General features: G+C 42.6%; 1 protein-coding gene across 4 annotated transcripts in view; it reads left to right on the top strand.

Moving 5' to 3' along the window:
• CSNK2A1 (casein kinase 2 alpha 1) overlaps positions 1–26,428 on the top strand; it is a gene marked incomplete at both ends in the record, with an annotated part of 34,427 nt that extends 7,999 nt beyond the window's left edge. For 2 of the 4 annotated variants that reach the window (XM_080716369.1, XM_080716368.1), the window contains 8 exons: positions 2,213–2,272; positions 5,982–6,065; positions 12,192–12,302; positions 17,837–17,938; positions 19,564–19,664; positions 21,358–21,506; positions 22,373–22,459; positions 26,313–26,428. In XM_080716369.1, the coding sequence (XP_080572495.1) occupies positions 2,213–2,272; positions 5,982–6,065; positions 12,192–12,302; positions 17,837–17,938; positions 19,564–19,664; positions 21,358–21,506; positions 22,373–22,459; positions 26,313–26,428 (810 nt within the window). The remainder of the gene's footprint in view (positions 1–2,212; positions 2,273–5,981; positions 6,066–12,191; positions 12,303–17,836; positions 17,939–19,563; positions 19,665–21,357; positions 21,507–22,372; positions 22,460–26,312) is intronic. The other 2 variants (XM_080716371.1, XM_080716370.1) reach the window with 2 other exon arrangements.
• Positions 26,429–26,839: the final 411 nt, after the last annotated feature.

Below are 26,839 nucleotides of genomic sequence, written 5' to 3'. Positions count from 1 at the left end.
GCTGTTCAACCTAATGAAGAAAACAGTACATATTCACTCAGGGCGTGTCCTTACAGCAATTTAGGACAAGACTATTCGAGAAATGTTTTATGTATATGATATTGGGGACTGCAGATTCCTGGGATTCCTCAGACATTGGGCTCTAGATCCCTCCTCATTCAGGGAGCTAAGGACTGAGCCCAGGGCCTCGCGCATGCTAGCAAGTGCTACATCATTGAGCTACACAATCTTAAAAGATGGGAATAAGGAAGGGTGATAATCAAATTCTGTTATAAAACAAACCTACAACATATCTCAATTCCAGTTCATTCAGTGGCCTACTTACTACAGTTTTCAATTCAAATAGAGCAGAACATAGGCACTGTAGGAGTATGAGTTGAAAGGTGTTTGCTCTGTATTATTAATGGGTGCATTCTTTTGTTGAAAAGTGGGGAAAAGAAAGAGTAACCTGCAGCTGGGCATGGTGGCGCACACTTGGCAACCCCAGCAATTGGGAAGTAGAGATGGGAGAACGTTCACGGACAGCCTCAGCTACTACTTAGGCCCTTCGCAACTCAGTGAGACCCTATTTCAAACATCAAAAGGACTAAAAATATAAAAAATAGGGCTGGGTGTGTAGCTCGGAGGTAGAATGCCCTTGGGTTCCATCCCTAGTACCAAAAAAAAAAGGGAGAGAGAGAAAGAAAGAGTAACTTGCATAATGAGAATAATAACTTAAAGAGAAACTTTGTTAGAGGTCACCACTAACCATTTGAAGATATGTGCAAGCTGGATGTGGTGATACATGTCTTGAGAGGCTTAGACAGGAGGATCACAGGTTTGAGGACAGCCTCAGCAACCTAACAAGATCCTGTTTCAAAACAAAAAAAATAAAATAAATTAAAAGGGCTAGTGGTGTAGCTTAAAGGTAGAATGCCTCTGGGGTTACTGCCCAGTACCACATTTATTTCTTGTTTGTTTTTGGTGGTACTGGGGATGGAACCCTTCTATCTCCGGGCTACACTCCCAGACCTATTTTATATTTTTATTTGGAAACAGTGTCTCTTAAGCCAGCACAGCTGGCTTTGAACCTGTGCAATCCTCCTGTCTCCACCTCCCAAGTGCGGAGATTACAAGCATGCACCACCACGCCCGGCCCAGTACCACAGTTAAAAAATAAAAAGATAGCCAGGTGTGGTGGTGCATGCTTGAAACCCCAGTACTTGCGAACCTGAGACAGGAGAATCGCAGATTCCTAGCCAGTCTCATCTACATAGATCCTCCACAACTTAGACCACGTTAAAAAATAATTAAGCCGGGCATGGTGGCGCAAGCTTGTAATCCCAGCATTTGGGAGGCTGAGACTCAGGGCCACTCTACCTGGTAGCTACATCCCCCAGCCCTATTTTTTAGTTGGTTTTTTTTTTGTTTTTTTTTTTTTTTTTACACTGGGTCTCACTGAGTTGCAAAGGGCCTCACTAAGTAGCTGCGGCTCTCCACAAACCAGAATCCTCTGGTCTCTGTCTCCCGAATGCTGGGATTACAAGTGTGCACCACCACGCCTGGCTTATTCTTTATTTTTGAAACAGGGTCTCATTAAGTTGCGGAGGGCCTCACTAAGTAGCTGAGGCTGATTACGAACTCAAGATTCTCCTTTCTCAGCCCCCCAAGTGCTGAGATTACAAGCTTGCACCAACATACCCAGCTGATTATTTATTTTGAAATAGGGTCTCACTGTGTTGCAAAGGGCCTCACTAAGTACTAGTTGAGGCTGTCCGCCAACCACGATCCTCCTGTCTCAGCCTCCCAAATGCTGCCAAGGTATGTCTTTAAAGTGAATGTTGAGCTGGGTGTGGTGGTTCATGCTTGTAATCTAGTACTTGGGAGGCTGAGACAGGAGGATTGCTACTTAGGCTCCCAGGAACTTAGTGAGACCCTGCTTCCAAATAAAAAATATAAAATAGGTCTGGGAGTATAGCCTGGAGGTACAGGTCCCTGGCTTCCATCCCTAGTTTACACACACACACAATAATAATAATAATAATAATAATAATAATAATAATAATAATAATAATAATGTGAATGTTGTGTTGGAGAAGTAGAAAAAAACGGTGAATAGACAGATCTTGGAATAGAGGCAAATAAATCGAGTCTTAGTTTGAATTACTATGAGTGAAGATGAGAAATTATCAGTATTATTTTATGACTCATCTATTTCATTTGTCTTTAACAGCAATTATACCAGACGTTAACAGACTATGATATTCGATTTTACATGTATGAGATTCTGAAGGTAGGTAACATTGAATAACAAATATCTTTACATTAATTTTAGCTTTGTTAAATAATTAGATTGATGACAGAAAACTCTGTAAATTAAATTAATCCCCCCCCACCCCCCCGGTACTGGGGATGGAACCAATGGGCACTCTTCCTCTGAGCTACAACCCCAGCCTATTTTATTCTTTTATTTGGAAACAGGATCTCACTAAGTTGCAGAGGGCCTCACTGAGATGATGAGGCTGACCATGAACCTGCAGTCCTCCTGTCTCGGCCTCACAAGTACTTTTATGTATTAGACTTTGGTTTATTGGGGTTTTTTTGTTGTTGTTGTTGTTTTTGTTTGTTTTTGTTTTTTTTTTCTCTCTCTGTCTCTTTTTTCTTTTTTTTTTTTAAATTCTTTTCTTTTTTTCTATTTTATTTTTGTGCTGGGAATTGAACCAAGGTATATTTTACCACTGAACTATGTCAGGTCCTTCTGCCCCTTTAATATTTAAGTTTTTTTTTGGGGGGGTGGTACTGAGATTCTTGGAAGCCCTTCTACTTTAGGGCTACACTCCCAGACATATTTTATATTTTTATTTGGAGGGTCTCTTAAAGCCAGCGAGGCTGGCTTCGAACCTGCGCGATCCTCCTGTCTCCGCCTCCCAAGCGCAGGGATTACAAACATGCGCCACCACGCCCAGCAATATTTAAGTTTTGAAACAGGGTCTTGGTAAGTTGCTGAAATACTAAATTGCTGAGGCTGGCCTTGAACCTATGATCCTCCATTCTGAGCTAGGATTACAGATGTACATCCCCGTACTTGGCTATTGCTCTTGGTGGTACTGAGAATTGAACCCAGGGCCTCTAAAATACACACACACACACACACACACACACACACACACACACACACACACACACACACACTACGGTTCAACTGGCCGAGCGTGGTGGTGCACACTTGTATTCCCAGTTCTTGGGAGGCTGAGACAGGAGAATCGCACAGGTTCGAAGCCAGCCTCAGCTATTTAGGCTCTCGGCAATTTAGTGAGACCCTGTTTCCAAATAAAGTATAAAATAGGTCTGGGAGTATAGCCCAGAGGTAGAAAAGCCCCTGTGTTCCCCCAGTACCACAAAAAATATATACAAGGTCCAACTAAGGTGCCCTGGCTAGCCTTAAATTAGCATAATTTTTTACTTGGTATTTTTTGGTGTGTGTGTGTGTGTGTGTGTGTGTGTGTGTGTGTGTGTGTGTGTGTGTGTTGACTAGGATTGAACCCAGGAGAATTTTGTCTATGACCACACCCCCAGCTGTATTTTATTTTTTATTTTGAAACAGGGTCTCACAAAGTTGCTGAGGCTGTCCAGGAACCCGTGGTTCACCTGTCTCAGCCTCCCAAGTATGGAGATTACAGACGTGAGCCACCACTCCCAGCATGTGTTTATGTGGGTGTGTATGTATTACTGGGGATTGAGCCCAGTGATAGTCTACCTTCCAACCACACCCCCAGCCCTATCTTCTTTCTTATTTTTTAAAAAAACTTAAGTTGTGGAGGGCCTCACTAAGTAGCTGGCTACTCAGATTACAAACATATGCCACCATGCCTGGCTTATTCTTTTTTTTTCTTTTTTTTAACTCTGTGGGGGGGGGTCTTTCTACCTCTGAGCTATACTCTCAGGCCTATTTTATATTTTATTTGGAAACAAGGTCTTACTAAGTTTCTGAGAGCCTCACTAAGTAGGTGAGGCTGGCTTTGAACCTGTGCAGTCCTCCTGTCTCAGCCTCCCAAATACTGGGATTACAAGTGTGCACCATTGTGCCCAGCTGCTATTCTTTACTTTTGAAGGAGGGTCTCTCTAAGTTGCAGAGAACCACACTAACTGTTGAGGCTGGCTGCAAACCTAGCTTCTGGTATACTTTTGTTTCACTTGGTATTCAATAAATAAAACAGTAAATTTTAACTTGGCTTCAAGTAGTCATTGCCCTGAGTGTGTAAATCTTTGCTTACAAACTAATGGGCTTTGGTTTCTAAAGTGAGATCATCAAATGTTTTGCCTTCCAGTAGTTAAAACATCAGCTTTATAGAGGGAAGAATTGGTAAGAGTTGGGATAAGGTTTTTTTTTTTTTTTTTTTTTTTTTCTTTATGGTACTGGGATTGAACCGAGCAGTATCCTACCTCTGAGCTACATCCCCAGCTCTATTTTTTCTTCTTTATTTCGGCACCGTTTCAGTAAGGGTTGACATTAAACGTGCCATTTGAGCCGTAAGCATATACCAGAAAGAGATTGTGCCCACAGAGAGGTTTGATCTTTCCACCAACTCATGCAGTCTTGTGGCAAACTGGGCTTTAGAAAGTTCTGAATCTGCTTGCGTAATCCTGGGAAGTTAAGAATCCAAGTTACCCTTAAGGAAAGAAAAGAACTTGATAGTGACATCAGTTGACTGAAAGGTTGCAATTAACAAACACTGAAGCTGGGTGTGATGGCATAGGTTGAAGGTAGAATGCCTTTGGGTTTAATCCCCAGTACAGGGTTGGGGGATCTCTGCTATTGTGTCATGAAAGCATCCACAGACAATATGAAAACAAATAGTATGCTTCTATGCCCATGAGACATTATCTACAAAAATGAGCAGCCAGCCAGTTGTGGTCTGTGGACCATAATTGCCAACTTCTGTTGTATATTCTTAGCTGCTGAGTAATTATTTTTCAAGTAAGAGATTCATGTACAGATTGGTTGTGGGTTGTTTCAGGTTTTTTGTTGTGGTGGTGCTGGTAATGGTGGTAATAGGGATTGTGCCCACAGGCTTTCTACCATGAGCTATATCCTCAGCCTATTTATTGATTTATTTATTTTGTGGGTCTGGGGATGAAACCCAGGGGCATTCAAACTCTGAGCGACACCCCCAGCCCTATTTTTTTATACTTTATTTTGAAACAGGGTCTCACTAAGTTGCTGAGGGCCCCACTGAATAGCTGAGGCTATACGTGAACCATGATCCTCTGGTCTCAGCCTCCCAAATGCTGGGATTACAAGCGTGCGCCACCACGCCCGGCCTCAGCCTTTTTATTTTAAAATAGGGTCTCACTAAGTTGCTGAGCCTCCAGCTTGTAATGCTCTTGTCTCAATCTCCCAAGTATTGGGATTACAAGCATGCACCACTACATCCAGCTCTAGACTAGTTATCTTTTGAGAGGCCTGTGTTTATGGAAATAATCTAGGTTTTATTTATTTATTTATTTTATTTTATTTTTTGGTGGTACTGGGGGTGGAACCCAGAGACTTTCTACCTCCGGGCTATACTCCCAGCCCTATTTTATACTTTATTTGGAAACAGGGTCTCACTAAGTTGCTGAGAGCCTCACTCAGTAGTTGAGGCTGGCTTCGAACCTGCGTGATCCTCCTGTCTCAGCCTCCCAAGCGAGGGGATTATAAGTGTGTGCCACCACGCCCAGCATAATCTAGGTTTTAAATAAGAGAAATTTAAATTGTTGGAATTAGTATATACTTGGAACTTTTTTCTTAACATAAAGAATGTTGAAACAATTCAAAGATCCACATTTGCTTAACTGGGATCCTGAGTAGGTCTCTGAAGAATAAGTTTGGGAATGATTGTTCTAATACTGATTCACAGAAATATTTAAGGAAAAAAAAACTTACATAGAGGAAAAAGTAATACTGTAATAATTCAGTTTAATGCTGGCTAACTCTTTCCTTTCTTACCTACTCCTTACAGGCCCTGGATTATTGTCACAGCATGGGAATTATGCACAGAGATGTGAAGCCCCATAATGTCATGATTGATCATGAGCACAGAAAGGTAAAATAATGCACTTATTTTATTCACCTACGTGAGTTAACAGCTCATCCTAACACTTCATTCCCAGCTTTCATCATAATCCCTGGTACCTAAGAGGCATTTGAAAGGTATTTGGTGAATGAATTAATGAATATGTTAAAATCATTATTCAGCTGGGTGTGATGGCGCACGATTGTAATCCCCGCGCTTGGGAGGTGGAGACAGGAGGATCGCACAGGTTTGAAGCCAACCTCACTGGCTTAAGAGACCCTGTTTCCAAATAAAATATGAAATAGGTCTGGGAGTGTAACCAGAGGTAGAAGGATTCCATCTCCACTATCACCCCCCAAAAATTTATTCAGTCGGTTGTGGTGGCATACGCTTGTAATCCCAGCATTCGGGAGCCTGCGACAGGAGGATCATGCTTTACGGCCAGCCTCAGCTACTTAGTGAGGCCCTTTGCAACTTATTGAGACCCTGTTTCAAAATAATAAGAAATCGGGCTGGGGGTATAGCTGGAAGGTAATATGCCCCTGGGTTCCATCCCTGATACTGCCAAAAAAAAAAAAAGCTCTCAAAACTCTCAAGGAAAAAGATTAGCATAGTAGGCAAACATTTGTCTAGGTCACAAAACTTGGCTTCTCATCTTAGTGATGAATTACTAGTTTTCTGAGAAACTTTCTGCTTTTTCTTTTTTAAACCTAGACAGTGGTTATTAAGATTGCCCTGTATGCCATTAGGTTAAATGTGAGAATTTAAACTGCAGTTGTAAAGTGGTTGAAATATTCAGATAATACTGCTTTGGTTAGCAAGTATCATGGGCCTCCTAACTACATATGCCTAGTTGTTTTTTGCAGTACTGGGGATTGAACTCAGGGGCATTCTACCTCCAAGCTATAATATCCAGCGTGCGTGCATGCGTGTGTGTGTGTGTGTGTGTGTGTTTTACTGGGGTTCCTGGAAGCCCTTCTACCTCCAGGTTACACTCCCAGGTCTATTTTTTATACTTTTTTTATTTGGAAACAGGGTCTCTGCTTCGAACCTGCCTGATCCTCCTGTCTCCGCCTCCCAAGCGTGGGGATTACAAGCGTGCGCCACCACGCCCGGCTTTTTTATCTTTTATTTTAAATAGGGGCTCACTAAGTTGCAGCAGTCCTCACAAGTAGCTGAAACTCTTGCAAGCAGTGATTACTTGTCGTATGGTCTAGGGAATGTAGGTGATTTGTTTATTCAACTATTTTTTAGACACTCTGAGCTATACCCCAGCCCTATTTTATTCTTTATTTTGAAACAGAGTCTCACTAAGTTGTGAAGGACTTCACTAAGTTGCTGAGGCTGACTTCAAACCTTCAATCCTCTTGTCTTAGCCTCCCAAGTACAAATAATTTGTCATTTGGGAAATGTTAAACAAATGGGATCATTAGCACACAACTTTTTCTTCGTTTGTTTTGGGAAGTACAAGATTCCAAACCCAGGGACAATCTGTCTCTGTTTATAACCCTATTATTTTTATATTTTGAGGCAAGATCTTAAGTTGCTAAGCTGTCCTCCAACTTGCCATACTCCTGAGTAGCTGGTGTGCACCAGTGTGTCCAACAGCATATAGCTATTTTCTTTCTCTATTCTTTTGGTACTAAGGATTGAGTCCAGGGGCATTCTACCTGAGATACACCCCCAGCCTTATATTCTTATTAGTGTATTTTTTTTTTTCCCCCAGTACTGGGGATTGAACCCAGGGCATTCTGCCTCTGAGTTACACCTCGGCTTTTTTTTTTTGGGGGGGGGGGTGGTACTGGGGGTGCAACCCAGCGGCTTTCTGCCTCCAGACCTATTTTATATTTTATTTGGAAACAGGGTCTCACTAAGTTGCTGAGAGCCTCACTAAGTAACTGAGGCTGGCTTTGAACCTTTGCGATCGATCATCCTGTCTCCATCTCCCAAGCGCGGGGATTACAAGGGTGCGCCATCCTGCTCCGCCCCCATCTCTATTTTTTATCCATTATTTTGAAACAGGGTCTCACTAAGTTGTGGAGGACCTCACCAAGTAGCTGAAGCTAGCCACACACCTGCCATCCTCATGTCTCAGCTTCCCAAGCACTGGAATTACAAGTATGTGCCACTATTCCCGGCTCCTGTTTTATTTTTTATTTTCAAAGAGGGTCTCACTAAGTTGCTGAGGCTGGTTTTGGGACTTTGATCCTCCTGTTTCAGCCTCCCCATATACTGGGATTGTAGGCTTGAGCCCCACCACCCAGCTAAATGTAACATTTTGAGACTGCCTTTTCACTCAGCATTAAGATACAGACAAGTTGTTACATACAACAGTTTTTTTCCTTTTACTGTTGAGTAATACTACTCAGTAAAAACAGGATACAAATACGCCACACCTTGTTTAACCATTTATCCACTGAAGGATTTCTTTTTTTCTATCCAGTTAGGAGAAATTCTATATAAAACTGTGTTCATGTATATAGTTTTCTGAATGACTCAAGTTTTTATTTCTCTGAGATAACTGACACAGTTGGGTTAATTGTAAGCAAATGTTAAGCTTTATAAGAAATGGACATAGCCGGGTATAGTGGCGCATGCTTGTAATCCCAGCATTCGGGAGGCTGAGACCGGAGGATCGCAGTTCACGGACAGCCTCAGCAACTCAGTGAGACCGTTTCATAATAAAGAATAAAAAATAGGGCCAGGCGTGGTGGCACACGCTTGTAATCCCCGTGCTTGGGAGGCGGAGACAGGAGGATCGCACAGGTGAGAAGCCAGCTGTGCTGGCTTACGAGACCCTGTTTCCAAATTTAAAAAAAAAAAAAAAATAGGTCTGGGAGTATAGCCCGGAGGTAGAAGGGCTTCCAGGAACCCCATTACCACCAATAAATAATAGGGCAGGGGGTGTAGCTCAGAGGTCAAAGGCCCCTGGGTTCCATCCCCAGAGCTTGGCATTTTCCAACTGCAAAATTTTATGTTCCCACTGAAAAATCACAGATAACAAATTTCTTCGCATCCTTGCCATCATTTGATACTGTCTTTTTTTTTTTTTTTTTTTTTTTTTTATATACTGGGGGTGGAATCCAGGGACATTCTGCCTCTGAGCTATACCCTGAGCCCTATTTTTTATTTATTTGGAAACAGTATCTCATTGAATTGCAAAGGGCTTACTAAGTAGCTGAGGTTGTCTGTGAACCATGATCCTACTGTCTGAGCCTCTGAAATGCTGGAATTAAGTGTGCACCACCATACCTGGCTCGGATACTTTTCACTATTTTTTTTTAATTATTTTATTTTATTTTTTGGCTGTACTTGAGATGGAACCCTGGGGCATTCTACCTCTGATTACACCCTCAGTTATATTCTTTATTTTGAAACAGGATTTCACTGGGTTGCAAAGGGCCTCACTGAGTAGCTGAGGCTGTCTGTGAACCATGATCCTCCGGTCTCAGCCTCCCAAGTGCTGGGATTACAGGTATGTGCCAACACACCTGGCCTCTGTCACTATTTTTAATTTTAGCTGTTCTAATACAGATATACTAAAACTTTTAAATGCCAATGAAAACATACCAATGCTCTGTCTCCAGACCCTGTAAAAGCTCTTCATCTCTAGAGAAAAGACCTAAATGTTTTCAGACAAGCACACATTTTTGCCTCAGTACTTCTATGCCTGTTATTTCCTCTACCTGGGACATGTTTCTTCCTGAGACTGTATGGCAGGGTCCATTTCAATCTTCTCTAAAATGTTACCTTTTCAATGAAACCATCTCTTCTTACTTAAAACTATAGAGCTGAGTGGTGGAACAGACTTGTAATCCCAGCATTCGGGAGGCCGAGACAGGAGGATTGTGGTTCATGAACAGCCTCAGCTACTTAGTGAGACCCTTTGCAACTAGTATTTGGGAGGCTGAGACAGGAGGATCAGGGTTCCTACACAACCTCAGCTACTTAGGCCCTTAGCAACTCAGTGAGACCCTGTTTCAAAATAAAGAATAAAAAAAAAATAAGGCTGGAGGTATAGCTCAGGGGTAGAATTCTCCTGGGTTCAATCCTCAGAACCACAAAGATGGATGGATGGATGGATGGATGGATGGATGGATGGATGGATGGATGGATGGATAGATGGATGGGAAACACAGAGTCCAAGGTGAATCTTAAGTGTTGGCCTGAATGGCCAGATGGATGAGATCACTTTCAACTGAAAAAGGGAAAACTATGAGTCAAGTTAGTTTTGCTGGGAATAATTAAAGGGTTAATTTTGATACATTAACAGTGAGTTAGTGCCAGAGCTGTCAGGCATTATTCCTCCTGGTATACTGCTCACACTTCAAACATGGTGAGCAGGTCATGGTGGTGCACACCTGTAATCCTTGTTCTAGGGAGGCTGAGACCGGGAGGAGGATCACAGTTTCAAGGCCAGTCCAGGCCACTTAGGTAGAACTTGTTTCAAAATGAAAAGGGCTGGGCATGTAGTGCAGAGGTATAATGCCCTTGGGCTTAATCCTCAGTAATCACAGTCCCTTCCCAGCACAAGTCCTTGTATTTGTCAAATACGATTGCCTCTTGTCTCTGCTAGTCATTTTTTAGCTTTTTGAACACATTTTGATAAAAGTTTTTTTTTTTTTTTTTTTTTTTTTTTTTTTTTTTTTTTGGTGGTACCAGGGATGGAATCCAGTGGCCCTCTACCTCCAGGCTACACTCCCAGACCTGTTGTATATTTTATTTGGAAACAGTCTCGCTAAGTTGCTAAGAGCCTCATTAAGTAGCTGAGGCTGGCTTTGAACCTGCGTGATCCTCCTGTCTCAGCCTCCCAAGCGCGGGTGTGCCACCACGCCCGGCTATGCTTAATTTTTAAACCTACAAAGGTGATTAAAACAGCCCTTACCTAACTCAAGAGCTTACCATTCATATTTTAAAAAGAGGGTGGCAGGCCGTTGTGGTGGCACCCACTTGTGATCCCAGTACTTGGGAGACTGAAACAGAAGGATCTCAGGTTTGTGGCCAGCCTCAGCTACTTAGGCCCTCTGCAACCTACTGAATCCCTGCTTCAAAATAAAGAATAAAGCTGGGCACGGTTGGTGCATGCCTTGTAATCCCCGCACTTGGGAGGCGGAGACGGGAGGATTGCTCAGGTTCGAAGCCAGCCAAGAGACTGTTTCCATTAGTGTGGGGGGTTGGTGGGGTGGTGGTGCTGGGGGTGGAATCCAGGGGCCTTCTACCTCCGGGCTACACTCCCAGACCTATTTTATATTTTATTTGGAAACAGGGTCTCTTAAGCTAGCTGAGGCTGGCTTCGGACATGCGCGATCCTCCTGTCTCAGACTTCCAAGTGCAGGGATTACAAGCGTGCGCCACCACACCCGGCTGACTCTGTTTTCATTTTTCTTTTTTTTTTCTTTTTTTTTCTTTTTTTTTTTTTTGTGGTAATGGGGTTCCTGGAAGCCCTTCTACCTCGGGCTACACTCCCAGACCTATTTTTACATTTTTATTTGGAAACAGGGTCTCCTAAGCCAGCGCGCGCGGCTGGCTTCGAACCTGCGCGATCCTCCTGTCTCTGCCTCCCAAGCGCGGGGATTACAAGCGTGCGCCACCACGCCCGGCTCTGTTTCCAAATTAAAAAAAAAAAAAAAGTATAAAATAGGTCTGGGAGGGTGGCCTGGAGGTAGAAGGGTTTACAGGAACCCCAGTACCACCAAAAAATAAAAATAAAAAATAAGGCTGGAAATGTAGCTCAGAGGTAGAATCCCCCTGGGTTCAATCCTCAGTACTGCAAAAAGAAGGAAAAAAAAGGGGTGGAAAATACACATTCTATACAGAGTTGTGGGCTCTATTAAAGAGCAGGTCTGAGAAGACTGTAGAAAATACTTTTTTGAGTAGTTAACCCAGATGTGCACCAATGGGTGTGAGTAAAGGTTGAATAGTAGGGACAGTTTATTCAAATGAGCAGTAAAATGAGTCAGCAACTAGATCATGGATAAAGCTGTATGCCAAGCTAGGAAATTTGATTTTCACCCTAACGGCTGTAGATATGGTGTTTTGTTTCGTTTTGTTTATAGACTAATGGCAAGTAGCTTAGAGGAAGATTAAAATTACTTTAGAGGAAGATTAAAATTACTTATGGTTTATTCTTTTTCTCTGTAACTTTTCTCCTTTCAGCTACGGCTAATAGACTGGGGTTTGGCCGAGTTTTACCATCCTGGACAGGAATATAATGTCAGAGTTGCATCTCGATACTTCAAAGGTCCTGAGCTGCTTGTAGACTATCAGGTGAGAAGCGCAAGTACAGTTTCCATCCTGTGTTTATTTTGTACATAATTTGGAAAAAGTAAGTGTACTCTTTTTTGTTGGGCATTCTACCTCCAGGATACACTCCTGGCTCTATTTTATTTTTATTACTTTGAAACAGGGTCTCACTAAGTTGCAGAAGGCCTCACTAAGTAACTGAGGGTGGCCGTAAACCTGTGATCCTCCTGTTGCAGCCTCACAAGTATTGTGGGATTAGAAGCATGCATCACCACATCCGGCTATACTCTTTTTTTTGACACCTGAGGATTGTTTTACTCTGAGTCACACCCTCAGCTCTGTTTAATTTTTTATTTTGAAATAGGGTCTCCCTGCGTTGCTGAGGCTGGCCTTGAACCTGCAAACCTCCTGTCATAGTTTCCCAAGTCCTAGAATTACAGACATGCCACCATGCCTGGCTAACTTTGTACTTTTGACTAAGCCATTTATGTATATTCATAGCTGTCCCTTAGAGTGAAGTCACTTTAATTCACCTACCATAGCGCATATATATATTCTTGTCAAAATGTCAATAGCATATGAAAATTATGAGAAATGTATTGGTCCTAAATTATGGGAAAGTATACCCAAGATACTGTTTTTGGTGGTACTGGGGATTTAATCCATGTACTTCTGAGGTACACCCCCACCCCTTTTTTATCTTTTGTTTTGAACCGGTCTCACTATGTTGCTGAGGCTGGTCTCATACCTGTGATCTTCTTGTCTCAACCTTACAATTACTAGGATTTCTGGTGTTTGGCAACCTGCCCGGCTCACCTCAATTTCTTTTCTTTTCTTTCCTTTCTTTCTTTTTTTCTTTGCCTAGTACTGGAAGTTGAGCCTAGGGACATTCTATATCTGAACTACACCCCAGTCCTATTTTATTTTTTATTTTGATAACAGAACTCACTAAGTTGGTGAGTCTTGTCCCAAACCTGCGATCTTCCTATCTCGGCCTCCTCAATCAAGTATAGGGATTATAGGCATGGGCCACCATGACTGGCTCAGAATACTTTTTTGTGTGCGTGGGGAGGGGGGTACTAGGAGTGGAACCCAGAGGCTTTCTACCTCCGGGCTATACTTCCAGGCCTATTTTATATTTTTATTTGGAAACAGGGTCTCACTAAGTAGCTGAGGCTGACTTCAAACCTGAGTGATTCTTCTGTTTCAGCCTCTCAAGTGCGGGGATTACAACCATGCACCACCACGTCCGGCCCCAGAATACTTTTTATAATCAGAAATTTCAGAACTGGTTTGAGAATTGGAAGATAGGTTTAACCAACCAAAGGAATAAACTCTAGAATGTTCTCAGTTGGGTATTGTAGCATGTGCCTGTAATCTCAGTACTTTGGAGGCTGAGACAGAAGGATCATAGATTCCAGGCTAGCTTCACCAATTTAGCAGAACCCTCTTTTTTGCAGTACTAGGATGGAATTCAGGGGTATTTTACCCTGAGCTACACTCCCAGCCCTATTTTTAGGCGGGTCTGGGGATGGAACCCAGGGGCATTTGACCTCCGAGCTATACCTCCTGCCCTATATTTTATTTTTTATTTTGAAACAGGGTCTCAATAAGTTGTGGAGGGCCTCACTAAGTAGCTGAGGCTGTCCATGAATTGCGATCCACCGGTCTCAGCCTCCCAAATGCTGGGATTACAAGTGTGTACCACCACGCCCAGCTTTTTACTCTTTATTTTGAAACAGGGTCTCACAGAGTTACAAAAGGCCTCACTAAGTTGTAGCTGAGGCTGTCCTCGATCTGTGATCCTCCTGTCTCGACCTCTCAAATGCTGGGATTACAATCTTTAAAATAAAAAATAAGGCCGGGCGTGGTGGCGCACGCTTGTAATCCCCGCGCTTGGGAGGCGGAGACAGGAGGATCGCGGAGGTTCGAAACCAGCCGCGCTGGCGTAAGAGACCCTGTTTCAAAAATATAAAATAGGTCTGGGAGTGTAACCCAGAGGTAGAAGGGCTTCCAGGAACCCCAGTACCACCAAAAATAAAAAAAAATTAAAAAAAAATAAAAAGCCAGGTATAGTGATGCACACTTGTAATCCCAGCACTTGGGAGACAGAGACAGGAGGATGGCAGGTCCAAGCCAGCCTCAGCAATTTAGTGAGGCCCTCTTTCCAAATAAGAAATTTAAAAATTGGGCTTGGGATATAGCTCAGAGGCACAATGCCTCTTGGTTCAGTTCCCAGTGCCACAAAAAATCAAATAAGAAATAGAATAAAATATAAGCCAGGTGTGGTGGCATATGCTTGTAATCCCAGTACTTGGGAGGCTGAGACAAGAGGATTGCAGATCCAGCCAGCCTCAGCTATTTAGTGAGGCCCTCTGCAACTTAGAGAGATCCTGTTTCAAAATAGAGAATTAAAAATAGGGCTGGGGTGGTAGCTTGGAGGTAGAATGCCCCTGGGTTCAATCCTCAGTGCCACATGGATGAATGAATGATAGACAAAATAGATCTGAAGGTGTATCCGGGAAGTAGAAGCTCTTGGTTTTCATCCTTGACACCACAAAAATAAAGCCAGAAGTTGTAGGCCATGACTGTAATCCCAATACTTGGAGGCTGAGACAGAAGAATTACACTATTGCAGCTAGCCTCAACAGTTTAATGGGGCCCTCCACAACCTAATGAGACCCTGTTTCAAAATAAAAAATAAAAACATATTGCTGAGGATATTGCTCGAAGATAGAATGCCACTGAGCTCAATCCTCAGTACCTCAACCAATCAGTAACTAAAATAAAGAGCTGGAGTGATGTAGCTTGAAGATACGTTTCTTCCTGTACCAAAACATACATATATATGTATATATTTATATGTATATATATGTTCTCTATGCATCTTCTCAGTTGGTTCCTAAATATAAAGCTTCTCTGTGACACACTCTCCTAACAAAAAAGTTTAAAAAATCCAAATTAATTATAGGTTTATTATGTTCTGTGTGTGGGTTTGTTTGTTTGTTTGTTTGTTTGTTTGTTTGTTTTTTGGTACTGGGGATGGAGCCCAGGCATTCTGCCTCTGAGCTACATTCCCCCACTCTATTTTTTATTCTGAAACTGAGTTGCAAAGGGCCTCACTAACTAGCTGGGGCTGGCCGGGAACTACAATCCTCCTCTCCCAGCCTCCAGAATGCTGGGATTACAAGCATATGCCACCATGCCCAGCAGTTTACCATGTTTTAAAAATCCAAAAAATTCTAAAGGTACCTTGCATGGTCAGCCCCCTAGGTTGTTATCTGATGCCTTAAAGAGTTTCAGGCTTATAGTGGTGTGGCGCACACCTGTGATGAAGATATGGAGGTTGAGACAGGAGGATCGTAGTTTTTGAGGACAGCCTCAGCAATTAGTACCAGAAAAAAAAAAAGTTTCAGGCTCTCTAAGTGTAGTAGTATATGCCCTGTAATTCCAGTGCTTGGGGGCTGAGATAGGAGGATCCCAGGTTCAAGGACAGTCTCAGCAACTTAGTGAAGCTCTGATTAACCTAGTGAAGCTCTGTTTTAAAACTAATAATAAAAAGCGCTGGGGGTGTAACTAAAAAAAGAAAAAGTTCAGGCTATGTTGGCCACATTGGCACATGTGTGAAATACTGAGGCTGAGACAGAAGGATTGCAGGCTCAAGGCCACTGAACAGTGACTTTGTAAGATCCCGTTTCAAAATTAAAAAGGATTCACCCTGCATGGTTGTGCACACTTGTAATGTTAGTACTTGGGAGGCTGAGACAGAAAGATCCAGGTTTGCAGACAGCCTCAGTTACTTAGTGAAGCCTTCCACAACTTAGACCCTGTTTCAAAATAAAGAATAAACCAGGCGTGGTGGCGCACGCTGTAATCCCAGCACTTAGGAGGTGGAAACAGGAGAATTGCGCAGGTTCGAAGTCAGCCTCGCTGTCTTAAGAGACCCTGTTTCCAAATTTTAAAAAATATAAAAATAGGTCTGGGAGTGTAGCCTGGAGGTAGAAGCGTTTCCAGGAACCCCAGTACCACCCAAAAAAAAAAAAAAAAAAGAAATTGGGCTGGGAGTGTAACTCAGAGGTAGAATGCTCCTGGATTCAATCTCCAGCATCACCAAAAAGAGAGTGGCTTGAGGGTGGTGCTTAAAGGTAGAGTGCTGCTAGGTTTAATCCATAGTACCACAAAAAATTAAAAGTTTCACAGTCTGTCCTCAAAATTCCATTTTTGGCATCTATAAAATGTACCTGAGCTCAAAAAATAGATTATACATAAAAGTATTTTTTCATTATTTATAATAGTGAAAAACAAAATACTATCCCCATATTAAATAAAATTAATTAGCCAGGCATGGTGGCCCACACTTGTAATCCCAGCAATCAGGAGGCTGAGACAGGAGGATCGCAGTTTGAGAATAGCCTCAGCTACTTAGGGAGGCCCTTTGCAACTCAGTGAGACCCTGTTTCAATATAAAGAATAAAAAATAGGGTTGGGAGTGTGCTTGCAGGTAGAACTCCCCTGGGTTTCAACCTCAGTACCTCAAAAATATAGAAAAAAAGAAAAAGATCAAGAAACACTGATTAAATAATGGTACACATTAAAATTTTTTGTGGACTTTTTTGGGGGCTTTTTTTGCCTAAATGTTAAAAGTAGTTTAAAAATAGTATGTACTGCCAGGCATGGTGGCACACACTTGTAATCCCCATGCTTGGGAGGCTGAGACAGGAGGATTGCAAGGTTCGAAGCCAGCCTCAGCTACTGAATGAGGCTCTCAGCAACTTAGTGAGACCCTGTTTCCAAATAAAGTATAAAATAGGTCTGGGAGTATTGTCCAGAGGTAGAAAGCCCCTGGGTTCCATCCCCAGTGCCATAAAAAATAAAAATAGTGTATACTGCCAGTTGTGTTGGCACATGCTTATAATCCCAGGATTTGGGAGACTGAGACAGGAGGATTGGAGGTTTGAAAAGACAGCCTCCAAAAGGAGCAGGACTCATCAATCTAGCAAGACTTTTACAAAATAAAAATAAAACAGTACTGGGGTTGTAGCTCAGAGATAGATTGCCCCTGAATTCCATCCCAGTAACACACATGCGTGCGCGCGCATACACACACACACACACACACACACACCCCACAAAGAAAAGAAACTAAACAGTATGTACACAATTGCTTTAAAACTGAGTAAAAGCCGGGTGTATTGGCACATGCTTGAAATCCCAGCTTTTAAGAGGCTAAGACAGGAAAATCGTTTTTCACGGACATCTTCAGCTACTTAATGAGGCCCTTTGCAACTCAGTGAGACCTGGTTTCAAAATAAAGAAAAAAAAATAGGGCAGGGGGTGTAGCTCAGAGATCCAATGCCCCCCTGGGTTCCAACAAGGGACATTTAAAAAAAAAAAAAGTAAAAGAATCCAAAGAATAAAAAATTGAAAAGATACATGAAGGTGTTATTGATGGTTTGATTTTGACGCAGCTGACTGATTTGAAAATAAAAAGCAGTTTTTATTTTGAAGTAATAGCCTGAGGATTCATGTATTATGACAATGACTTTACTTTAATGCAGATGTACGATTATAGTTTGGATATGTGGAGCTTGGGTTGTATGCTGGCAAGTATGATCTTCCGGAAGGAGCCATTTTTCCATGGACATGACAATTATGATCAGGTGATATATGCTGTCTCATTAAGGAAATATCTAATGTAATGATGACCAGACCTGTCTACTTAATAGAAACCTGAGTGAAGTTTGCTAAAATAAAGATGCCCGGCCCCCTACCTAATCCCCATCCCCCCCCCCTTTTTTTTTTTTTTTTTTTTTTTTGATGGCACTAGGGATTGAAACCAGAGGCATTCTGCCTCTGAGCTAAATCACCAGCCCAGTTTTATTTCTTATTTGGAAACAGGTTTTCATTAAGTTGTGTCGTCCTCCCTAAGTTGTTGAGATTGGCTTCGAACTTGCAATCCTCTAGTCTCAGCTTCCCAGGTACTGGGATTCCAAGCATGCGCCACCACATCTGGCTACCTGATCCCTATTAATTCAGACTCTGAGAGTGAGGAATAAGTTCCAGTTCTATTGCTTTGTCAGCCAACCTGGTATTGATCTTCATTTGGTATTCTAGTAGCTGTAACTTTAGCCTTTTGAAATCAGAGGGTTTTCCCAAGGTCTTTTTAGTTTGTATTGAATAAAACCTAACGTACATTTTTAAGATTAATGTTGAAATGAACAACCATATAACTGTTACCCAGTTTAAAAAGTAGTGAATTACTGTAGAATCTCCTAATGTGAACTTTCATTAGAGCTGGAAATATTTTCTGCTTCATATTGGTTTATTGGTGGATAGTTTTGTGATCATTACATATTCTTATATGGATTTAGTTGATACATAGTAGAAGAAATATAGATGGTGTGTTTTAGACTAATTCTACTTTTCCCTTGAAGATCCAGGGGTCACTTCATTCAAGACAACCTGAACTCTAGGACCTTGTGGAAGACACTGCTAACCTTGTTCCCTTTAGGCACAGTGGCTCTTTTTAATGAATCAAAAGACTATAACCTAGCCAGGCGTGGTGGCACACACTTGTAATCCCAGCATTTCAGAGGTTGCAACAGGAGGATTGCAGTTCACAGACAGCCTCAGCTACTTAGTGAGGCCCTTTGCAACTCAATGAGACCTTATTTAAAAGTGAATACAAAAATAGGGCTGGGGGTGTAGCTCAGAGGTAGAATGCCCCTGGGTTTCATCCCCAGTACTAGGGGGGAAAAAAGACTATAATCTGAAACTGAAGTCAACAGCTATGTTAGGTGCTGTGCAGGACTAAGGAATATAGGGGAAAAAAGAACAGTCCTTTCAAGTAGTTTATAGTCTATCTATATGGAAATTAAATAAGGAAACAAATTACAATCATAACTGTCAGACTAAAAGTGTCACAGTACACCAGGCATAGTAGCGCACGCTTGTTAAAAAAAAAGTGTCACAGTACAAAAGGCAGTGGTGGTGAGTAGTCTCAGTGTACAAGGGCAGCTTCCCAAAAGAAGTGACATCTTCAGCTGGGTTGAGGGGTGGGGAGTAAGACCACTAGGGAGACATTTCAAGGGGAATAACGTTATAAAGCAGGTTACTTTTTATTGGGAAATCTCTTGCCGCATGAAATTTGAAATACAAACTGTTAGAGGTAACATTCATACCTATAGGCGTGATATGCCTTTTTTGTTAATTCAGTCATGCTCAGTTGTTGATTTAATTATGTAATGTGTTTATGGTGTGGGCTTTTGTCTTTCTTCAATACTAGTTGGTGAGGATAGCCAAGGTTCTGGGGACAGAAGATTTATATGACTATATTGACAAATACAACATTGAATTAGATCCGCGTTTCAATGATATCTTGGGCAGGTAAGTCATAAAACAAAAATCTCTGCATCATCTGTGGCTTAAGGACGCTCGTGTGAGCTGGCACTTTGGATCCTCAAAATAGTTGTATTCTTTCTTTTTCTTTTTTGTGTCACTCTTCTTTTTTGTTTGTTTGGGTTTGTGGGGGGTTTTTTGTGTTTTTTTTTTTTTTTTGGTGGTGGTACTGGGGTTGGAACCCATAGGCTTTCTACCACCTCCGGGCTATACTCCCAGATCTATTTTATATTTTATTTGGAAACAGGGTCTCACTAAGTTGCTAAAAGCCTCACTCAGTAGCTGAGGCTGGCTTTGAACCTGTGTGATCCTCCTGTCTCAGCCTCCCAAGTGCAGGGATTACAAGCGTGCGCCACCACACCCAGCTCACTCTTCTTTTTTGAACCCAGGGGCATTCTATCTCTAAGGTACACCCCTCAGTCATTTTTTGGTTTGTTTGTTTCTTTGTTTGTTTGTTTTATACTCCTGGAGATTGAACCCAGGAGTGTTCTGCCTTCAAACTATATCCCCAGCCCAATTTTTTTATTCTTTATTTTGAAACATAATCTGTCTGAGTTGTGGAGGGCCTCATTAAGTAACCGAGCCGGCCATGAACCCAAGATACTCCTGTCTTAACCTTCCAAGTACTAGGATTACAAGCGTGTACCACCTCACTCAGCTTCCTTTTTGTCTTTGAAACACAGTCTCACTTAGCAAGATTCTTTTAGTGGGTAGCTGAGAATCTTGCTAAGTCACTGTGGCTGGCTTCAAACTTCAGCCTCCCAGGTACTGGGCTTAGGGGGCGTCCTGCTGTGCCTGGCCAGTAATGTTCTCTGTCTGCAGTGCTAGATTGCCAGTTGGCTGATGCTGCTGGATGCTGCATTGAACTGGCCTGTAATAAAGCTTTGGGTTAAATGGCCATATCCCATGTTAACTTAGAAGAATCTGATTGTGAAGATTATAGTCAGAGGATTCTTCTGAGATAAATGAACCATAGGTTCCAGAAGGGTTACAGTTGAGTCAAAATAAAAATCTTATCTTGATTGAGCTTCTCCAAATGACAAAACTCTCTCCAAAAGAAAGAAATCGACTGCTGTGCAGACAAGTGACTGGCAGTAGAGATTGGGCAAAATACTAATACACTGGGCACTTAACAGGAGGAGGTTAAAAATGGCAAAGGCTTTTGCTAGCCAAGTGGCAGAGATGTCAGGCATGTGTGTAGAGATGGGAATGACGCCTAGTTAGCTCAGCACCTGACCCTGCTGCTAAGTAGGAGCATTCACATGCTATAAAGCAACCCAAATTGAACCCACGGGCATTCCTCCAAGTTGCACCTTCTCCTTCCCCCCAGTTTTTAAATGGCCTCTCTTGGTTGCTTAGGCTAGTCTTGGACAACTGTGATCCTCCTGTTTCAGCCTCCCAAGTACTAGGATTACAAGTGTGTGTCACCATCCTCAGCTTGAATTAGGGTTCTGAAAATAAAGTGGACCCCAATTTCTCTTCTGCAGCACTATTTCTAGTCTCCAGTTTGCTGTGTCATCCCTCCTTCTCCCACTGTGGCTAAGTGGTACAAGACTACTCTCTTGAACTTTACCCCTCTTTGCTGTTGGCTGAACTCCTAGCCACTAAGCAAGACATCGGAATGAAGTGTTGAGCTTCTCTGCCCTATGAGCCATTTCTCATCCCCTCTTTGGCCTTGCAGACACTCTCGTAAGCGATGGGAGCGCTTTGTCCACAGTGAAAACCAGCACCTTGTCAGCCCCGAGGCCTTGGATTTCCTAGACAAGCTGCTGCGGTATGACCACCAGTCACGGCTCACTGCAAGAGAGGCCATGGAGCACCCCTATTTCTGTGAGTCCAGCTGTCCAGTGCACAGAGCCTGTGCAGGCCATCCTATCACTGCTCAGACTGTGCAAATACATACTGTGAAGAAAGCTTGGACACCTACTCATATAGAATAGAGCTGCCATCCAGCTCCTGTTAGCTCACTGCAAAGTTACTTCATCCATGTTGAACCTTAGTTTCTTTAAATAGTAGCAGTATTATCAACCATTGTGCAGAATTTTGGAGTGGATTCTTGTCTATAAACTTCTTACTATCTAGGTGATATTTCCCGGTGGCTGGCCTAGGGTTCGAATTATGTACACCTCGATTTAGGTTTATGAGTATAACTATCTTTGTCATTCTGCCTGAAATGCCACTTAGACCCACCTAAGCCTCATAATGAGGCAGCTATCTTCAACATTGGATTGTTCCCTGGGGAGTGTCAGGTTGGTGTTAGAACAAATTGATTACCTCTTGCCCAGTTTCCTCCAACCAGTATAGACAGATCGGCTGATTTGGATCAAGATTGAGGTCTATGATCATAGCACTAACCTACAAAGACCTAATCTTTAATTGGCTTGGCCACCATGCTCTGACCAAACTGAGCTATGAACCAATTTACTCATCTTTCTACCACTGGGTTTTTGAGTTGGCCCTTATCACAATTGAACAGGAAAGGTATTTCTGTTTGCTGCTGCCTTTCTGATTTACAGTAAAGTCAATTAATTGCCATCTTAAAGTTTCAGAAATAATATGGAGTATAAATTATTATAATGAGGATAAATGATGAGTACAAAGATTAAAGATGGTTGCTCTAAGACTCCCAGACCAATTAGTTTAATCCTCCTAATAAAATAGAGCCTAACCTTTTTGCCTTTTTGTCTCTTTTCTAGATACTGTTGTGAAGGACCAGGCTCGAATGGGTTCATCTAGCATTGCAGGGGGCAGTACACCTGTCAGCAGCGCCAATATGATGTCAGGTTGGTTGTTTTTTGTTTTTTTTTTTTTTTTAATATAAAAGTCACCGGGCGTGGTGGCACACTCTTGTAATCCCAGCATTTGGAAGATGGAGACCGGAGGATCACAGTTCTTAGACAGCCTCAACTACTTAGCGAGGCCCTTCAAAACTCCGTGAGACCCAGTTTCATAAAATAAAAAGACTAAAAAATAGTACGAGAGGCATAACTTGAAGGTAGAATGCCTCTGGGTTCCGTCCCCAGTACCACAAAAAATAAAAACATAAAAGTCAGCCAAGCATGGTGGCACATATGCTTGTAATCCCAGTATTTGGGAGCCTGAGACAGGAAGGTCCCAGGTTTAAGGATAGCCTCGTCAACCTGTTTCCAAATAAAAATAAAATAGGGCTGGAAGTGTGGGTTGGAGGTAGTAAGCCTCTGAGCTCAATCCCTAGTGCCACAAAAAAATAAAATGAAAATCTAGAAGTGAGTTACTGTTTTTATTTTATTCTTTTTTATTTATTTATTTGTGTGTGTGGGGGGGGGTACTGGGTATAGAACCCAGGGGGCATTCTATCTCTAAGCTACACCCCCACCCCTATTTTTTATTTTGAAGCAGGATCTCACTGAGTTGCAAAGGGCCTCACTAAGTAGCTGTGGCTGGCCATGAACTGTGATCCTCCTGTCAGCCTCCAAAATGCTAGGATTACAAGTGTGCGCCATCATGCCTGGCTCAGTTAATGTTTTTAGTTTTGCCTTCTTGCTGTGGCCTGGTTTCTTGTGAACCTTCTCTCTGGAATGCCCTTAATGACATACTGGCCTATGTCTTTTTCCACCTGATATACTTCAGTCTTTAGTAGAATATTAGCAGTCTCTTCTAGGACCAAATCCCATCATTTCTAGCTGAAAATGTCTTGCAGAGAGACTAGAAATCCCAACAAGCAAGCTGGGTGTGGTGGTGCACACTTGTAATCCCAGTACTTGGAAGACAGGAGGATTGCAGGTTTGAAGCCAGCCTCAGCAACTTAGTGAGGCCCTCCACAACTTAGTGAGACCTTGTTTCAAAGTAAAGAATAAGCCGGGTGGGGTGGTGCGTGCTTGTAATCCCAGTACTTGGGAGGCTGAGACGGGAGTATCGCAGGTTCATGGCTAACCTCAGCTACTTAGTGAGGCCCTCTGCAACTTAGTGAGACTGTTTCACAATAAAAAATAAAAAATAGGGCTGGAAGTGTAGCTCGGAGATGGAATGCTCCTGGGCTCAATCCTTAGTACTGCAAATAAGTATATAAAAATAAATTTTTTATATTTTTAAATATATATATATATATATATATATATATATATATATATATATATATATATATATATATTTAGGCTGGGGATATAGCTCAGATTTAGAATGACCCTAGTTTCAATCCCCAGTACCACACAGACAAAAAAGTCCTAACAAGCTATGAAAAATAAAAAGACATCCTTCTATTAGAATGACATAAACCAGGCGTGGTGGCACACACTTGTAATCCCAGCATTTGGGAGGCTGAGACAGGAGAATCATGATTTGAGGACAGCCTCAACTACTACTTAGTCCCTTTGCAGTCTGTGAGACTCTGTTTCAAAGTGTGTGTGTGTGTGTGTGTGTGTGTGTGTGTGTGTGTGTGTGTGTGTCTCGCATTCTACCTCCAAGCTACATCCCCAGCCCTGCTTTTTATTGCCTACCTTCCCCGCATATTGTGATTATTTTTATTTTTTGTGCAGTGGATGAAACCCAGAGGCATTCTACCTCTGAGCTGCACCCCTGCCCTGTTTATTTATTCTTTTTGTGTGTGTCGGGGTGGGGGTGTGTGTCTGGGGATGGAACCCAGGGGCATTCGACCTCCGAGCTACACCCTCTGCCATATTTTTTATTCTTTTCTTTTTTTGGTGGTGGTGGTGGTACTGGGCCTACTTTATATTAAGCCAGCGTGTGGCTGGCTTCCAACCTGTTCGATTCTCCTGTCTCCACCTCCCAAGCCCGGGGGTTACAAGCTTGCGCCACCACGCCCAGTTCTTTTTTTTTTAAACAGGGTCTCACTAACTTGCAGAGGACCTTGCCAAGTAGCTGAGGCTGTCCGCCAACCGTGATCCTCCTTCTCTCAGCCTCCCTAATGCAGAGGCTTTCTATTCCAGGCTATACTCCCAGACCCATTTTATATTTTATTTGGAAACAGGGTCTCACTAAGTTGCTGACAGCCTCACTAAGTAGCTGAGGCTGGCTTCGAACCTGTGCGATCCTCCTGTCTCAGCCTCCCAAGCGCGGGGATTACAAGTGTGCACCACCACACCCGGCTTCAGCTCTGTTTTTTATTCTTTATTTGAAACAGGCTCTCACTGCATTGCAAAGGACCTCTCTAGGTGGTGGAGGCTGTCCGAGAACCACAATCCTCCTGTTTCAGCCTCCCAAATGCAGGGATTATAACTCTGCGCCATTATGCCTGGCTTACATTGTGTTTATTTTCGTGGCACTGGGGTTTGAACCCAGGGACATTCTACGTAGACTCTGAGTTACATCAACCTGTTCTTTGGTCTCACTTAGTTGCGAAGAGCCTCACAAGTTGTTGAGGCACAAGTATGTGTCGCCACACCCAGTTCCCGCCCTTTTTTTGGGTGGGAGGTCCTGGGGATGGAACCCAGGAGCATTCTACCTCTGAGCTGCACTCCCAACTCTACTTTATTCTTAAATTTTGAAATAGGGTCTCACTGAGTTGCAGAGGGCCTCACTAAGTAGCTGAAGCTGGCTGTGAACCGTGATCCTCTTGTCTCAGCCTCCCAAATGCTGGTATTAAAAGCCTGCGCCAGCACACATGGCTTATACCCCAATATTAGCCAGGGGATGGTGCGGGAAGTTTTTCACTGTATACTCCTTTCAACCCTTCGTATATGTTAACACATAGATCCAGAAATAATACTTGTCTTGACCTCTTTTTGTGGCACTGGGGATGGAATCTAGAGGCATTCCACATCCAAGAAACTCCCCCAGCCCTATTTTATTTTAATTTTGAAAAGGGGTCTAGCTAGGTTGTTGAGAGTCTCTTTGCTGAGGCAGTCCTTGAACCTGTGGTCCTGCTGCCTCAACCTCCCAAGTAGTGGTATTACAAGCATGCCCTACAACACCCAACTTTTGTCTTAACATTTAAGAAAGACCACATATACATAATGTTTATGCATAATATTAATACCGTTTTATTAGTATTGGGTTTTTTTGTAGTATTGGGATTGAACACAGGGACATTCTACCTCTGAGCAACACCCCCAGCCCTAATTTTTCTTCCTTTTTTATTCTTTATTTTGAAACAGGGTCTCACTGAGTTGTGGATGACCTCACTAAGTAGCTGAGATTGTCCATGAACTGCAATCCTCTTGTCTCAGCCTCTGGAATGCTGGGATTACAAGCATGTGCCAATATACCCTGCTAATATTGGTTTTTTAATGTGCCTGACTTATAAATTAAACTTCATAGCCAAAAGGAAGCCTTCAATAAAGATAGAATTTTCATATTTGAGAAGCTGAGACAAGAGGATCTCAGGTTCAAAGATCTCCTCAGCAACTTACGCTCTCATCAGTAGCAAGACCCTGTCTCCAAATAAAATGGGGCTGGAGGGATAGTTCAGAGAAAGGATATCCCTCAGTTCCATCCCCAGTACAAGCAAAAAAAAAAAAAATTAATCAATAAGGGATGGGGGGTTTAGCTACAAGGCAGAATGCCTCTGGGTCCAATCCCCAGTAGCACAAAGAAAAATTATTTTCACTGTGTTACTTTTGAGATAAGTCCTATGAAACACTATTGACTACGATCACCATGGTTGGTGTCTGTGGTTCACTGTCTGCTGTTTTCTTTCAGGGATTTCTTCAGTGCCAACCCCTTCACCTCTCGGACCTCTGGCAGGCTCCCCAGTGATTGCTGCTGCCAACCCCCTTGGGATGCCTGTTCCAGCCGCCGCTGGCGCTCAGCAGTAGCGCCCCATCTGTCTCCCAATGCCTGAGCAGAGGTGGGGAAGTCCACTCTCTCCTTGAAGCAGCTCACGCCTGGTGGGGAGGGTGAGACACTTCAGAAGCACCGTGTCTGAACCGTTGCTTGTGGATTTATAGTAGTTCAGTCATAAAAAAAAATTATAATAGGCTGATTTTTTTTTCTTTTTTTTTAACTCGAACTTTTCATAACTCAGGGTATTCCCTGAAAAATTACCTGCAGGTGGAATATTTCACAGACAATTTTTTTTCTCCCCTTCCAAATTCAGTTCCTCATTACTAAAGAACAAAGATGAACCAGCCTCAATCCCAGCTGCTGCGTTTGGGCGGAAATCTCTCCCCCCTCCCATCACTGCTTCCCCACCATCCTATACTTTGGGGGATTGTATCATGCTCTTC

This window comes from Muscardinus avellanarius (genome assembly GCF_963383645.1).
Source record: "Muscardinus avellanarius genome assembly, chromosome: 19".
Lineage (NCBI taxonomy): Eukaryota > Metazoa > Chordata > Mammalia > Rodentia > Gliridae > Muscardinus > Muscardinus avellanarius.
This window is presented reverse-complemented; position numbering and strand designations above follow the sequence as displayed.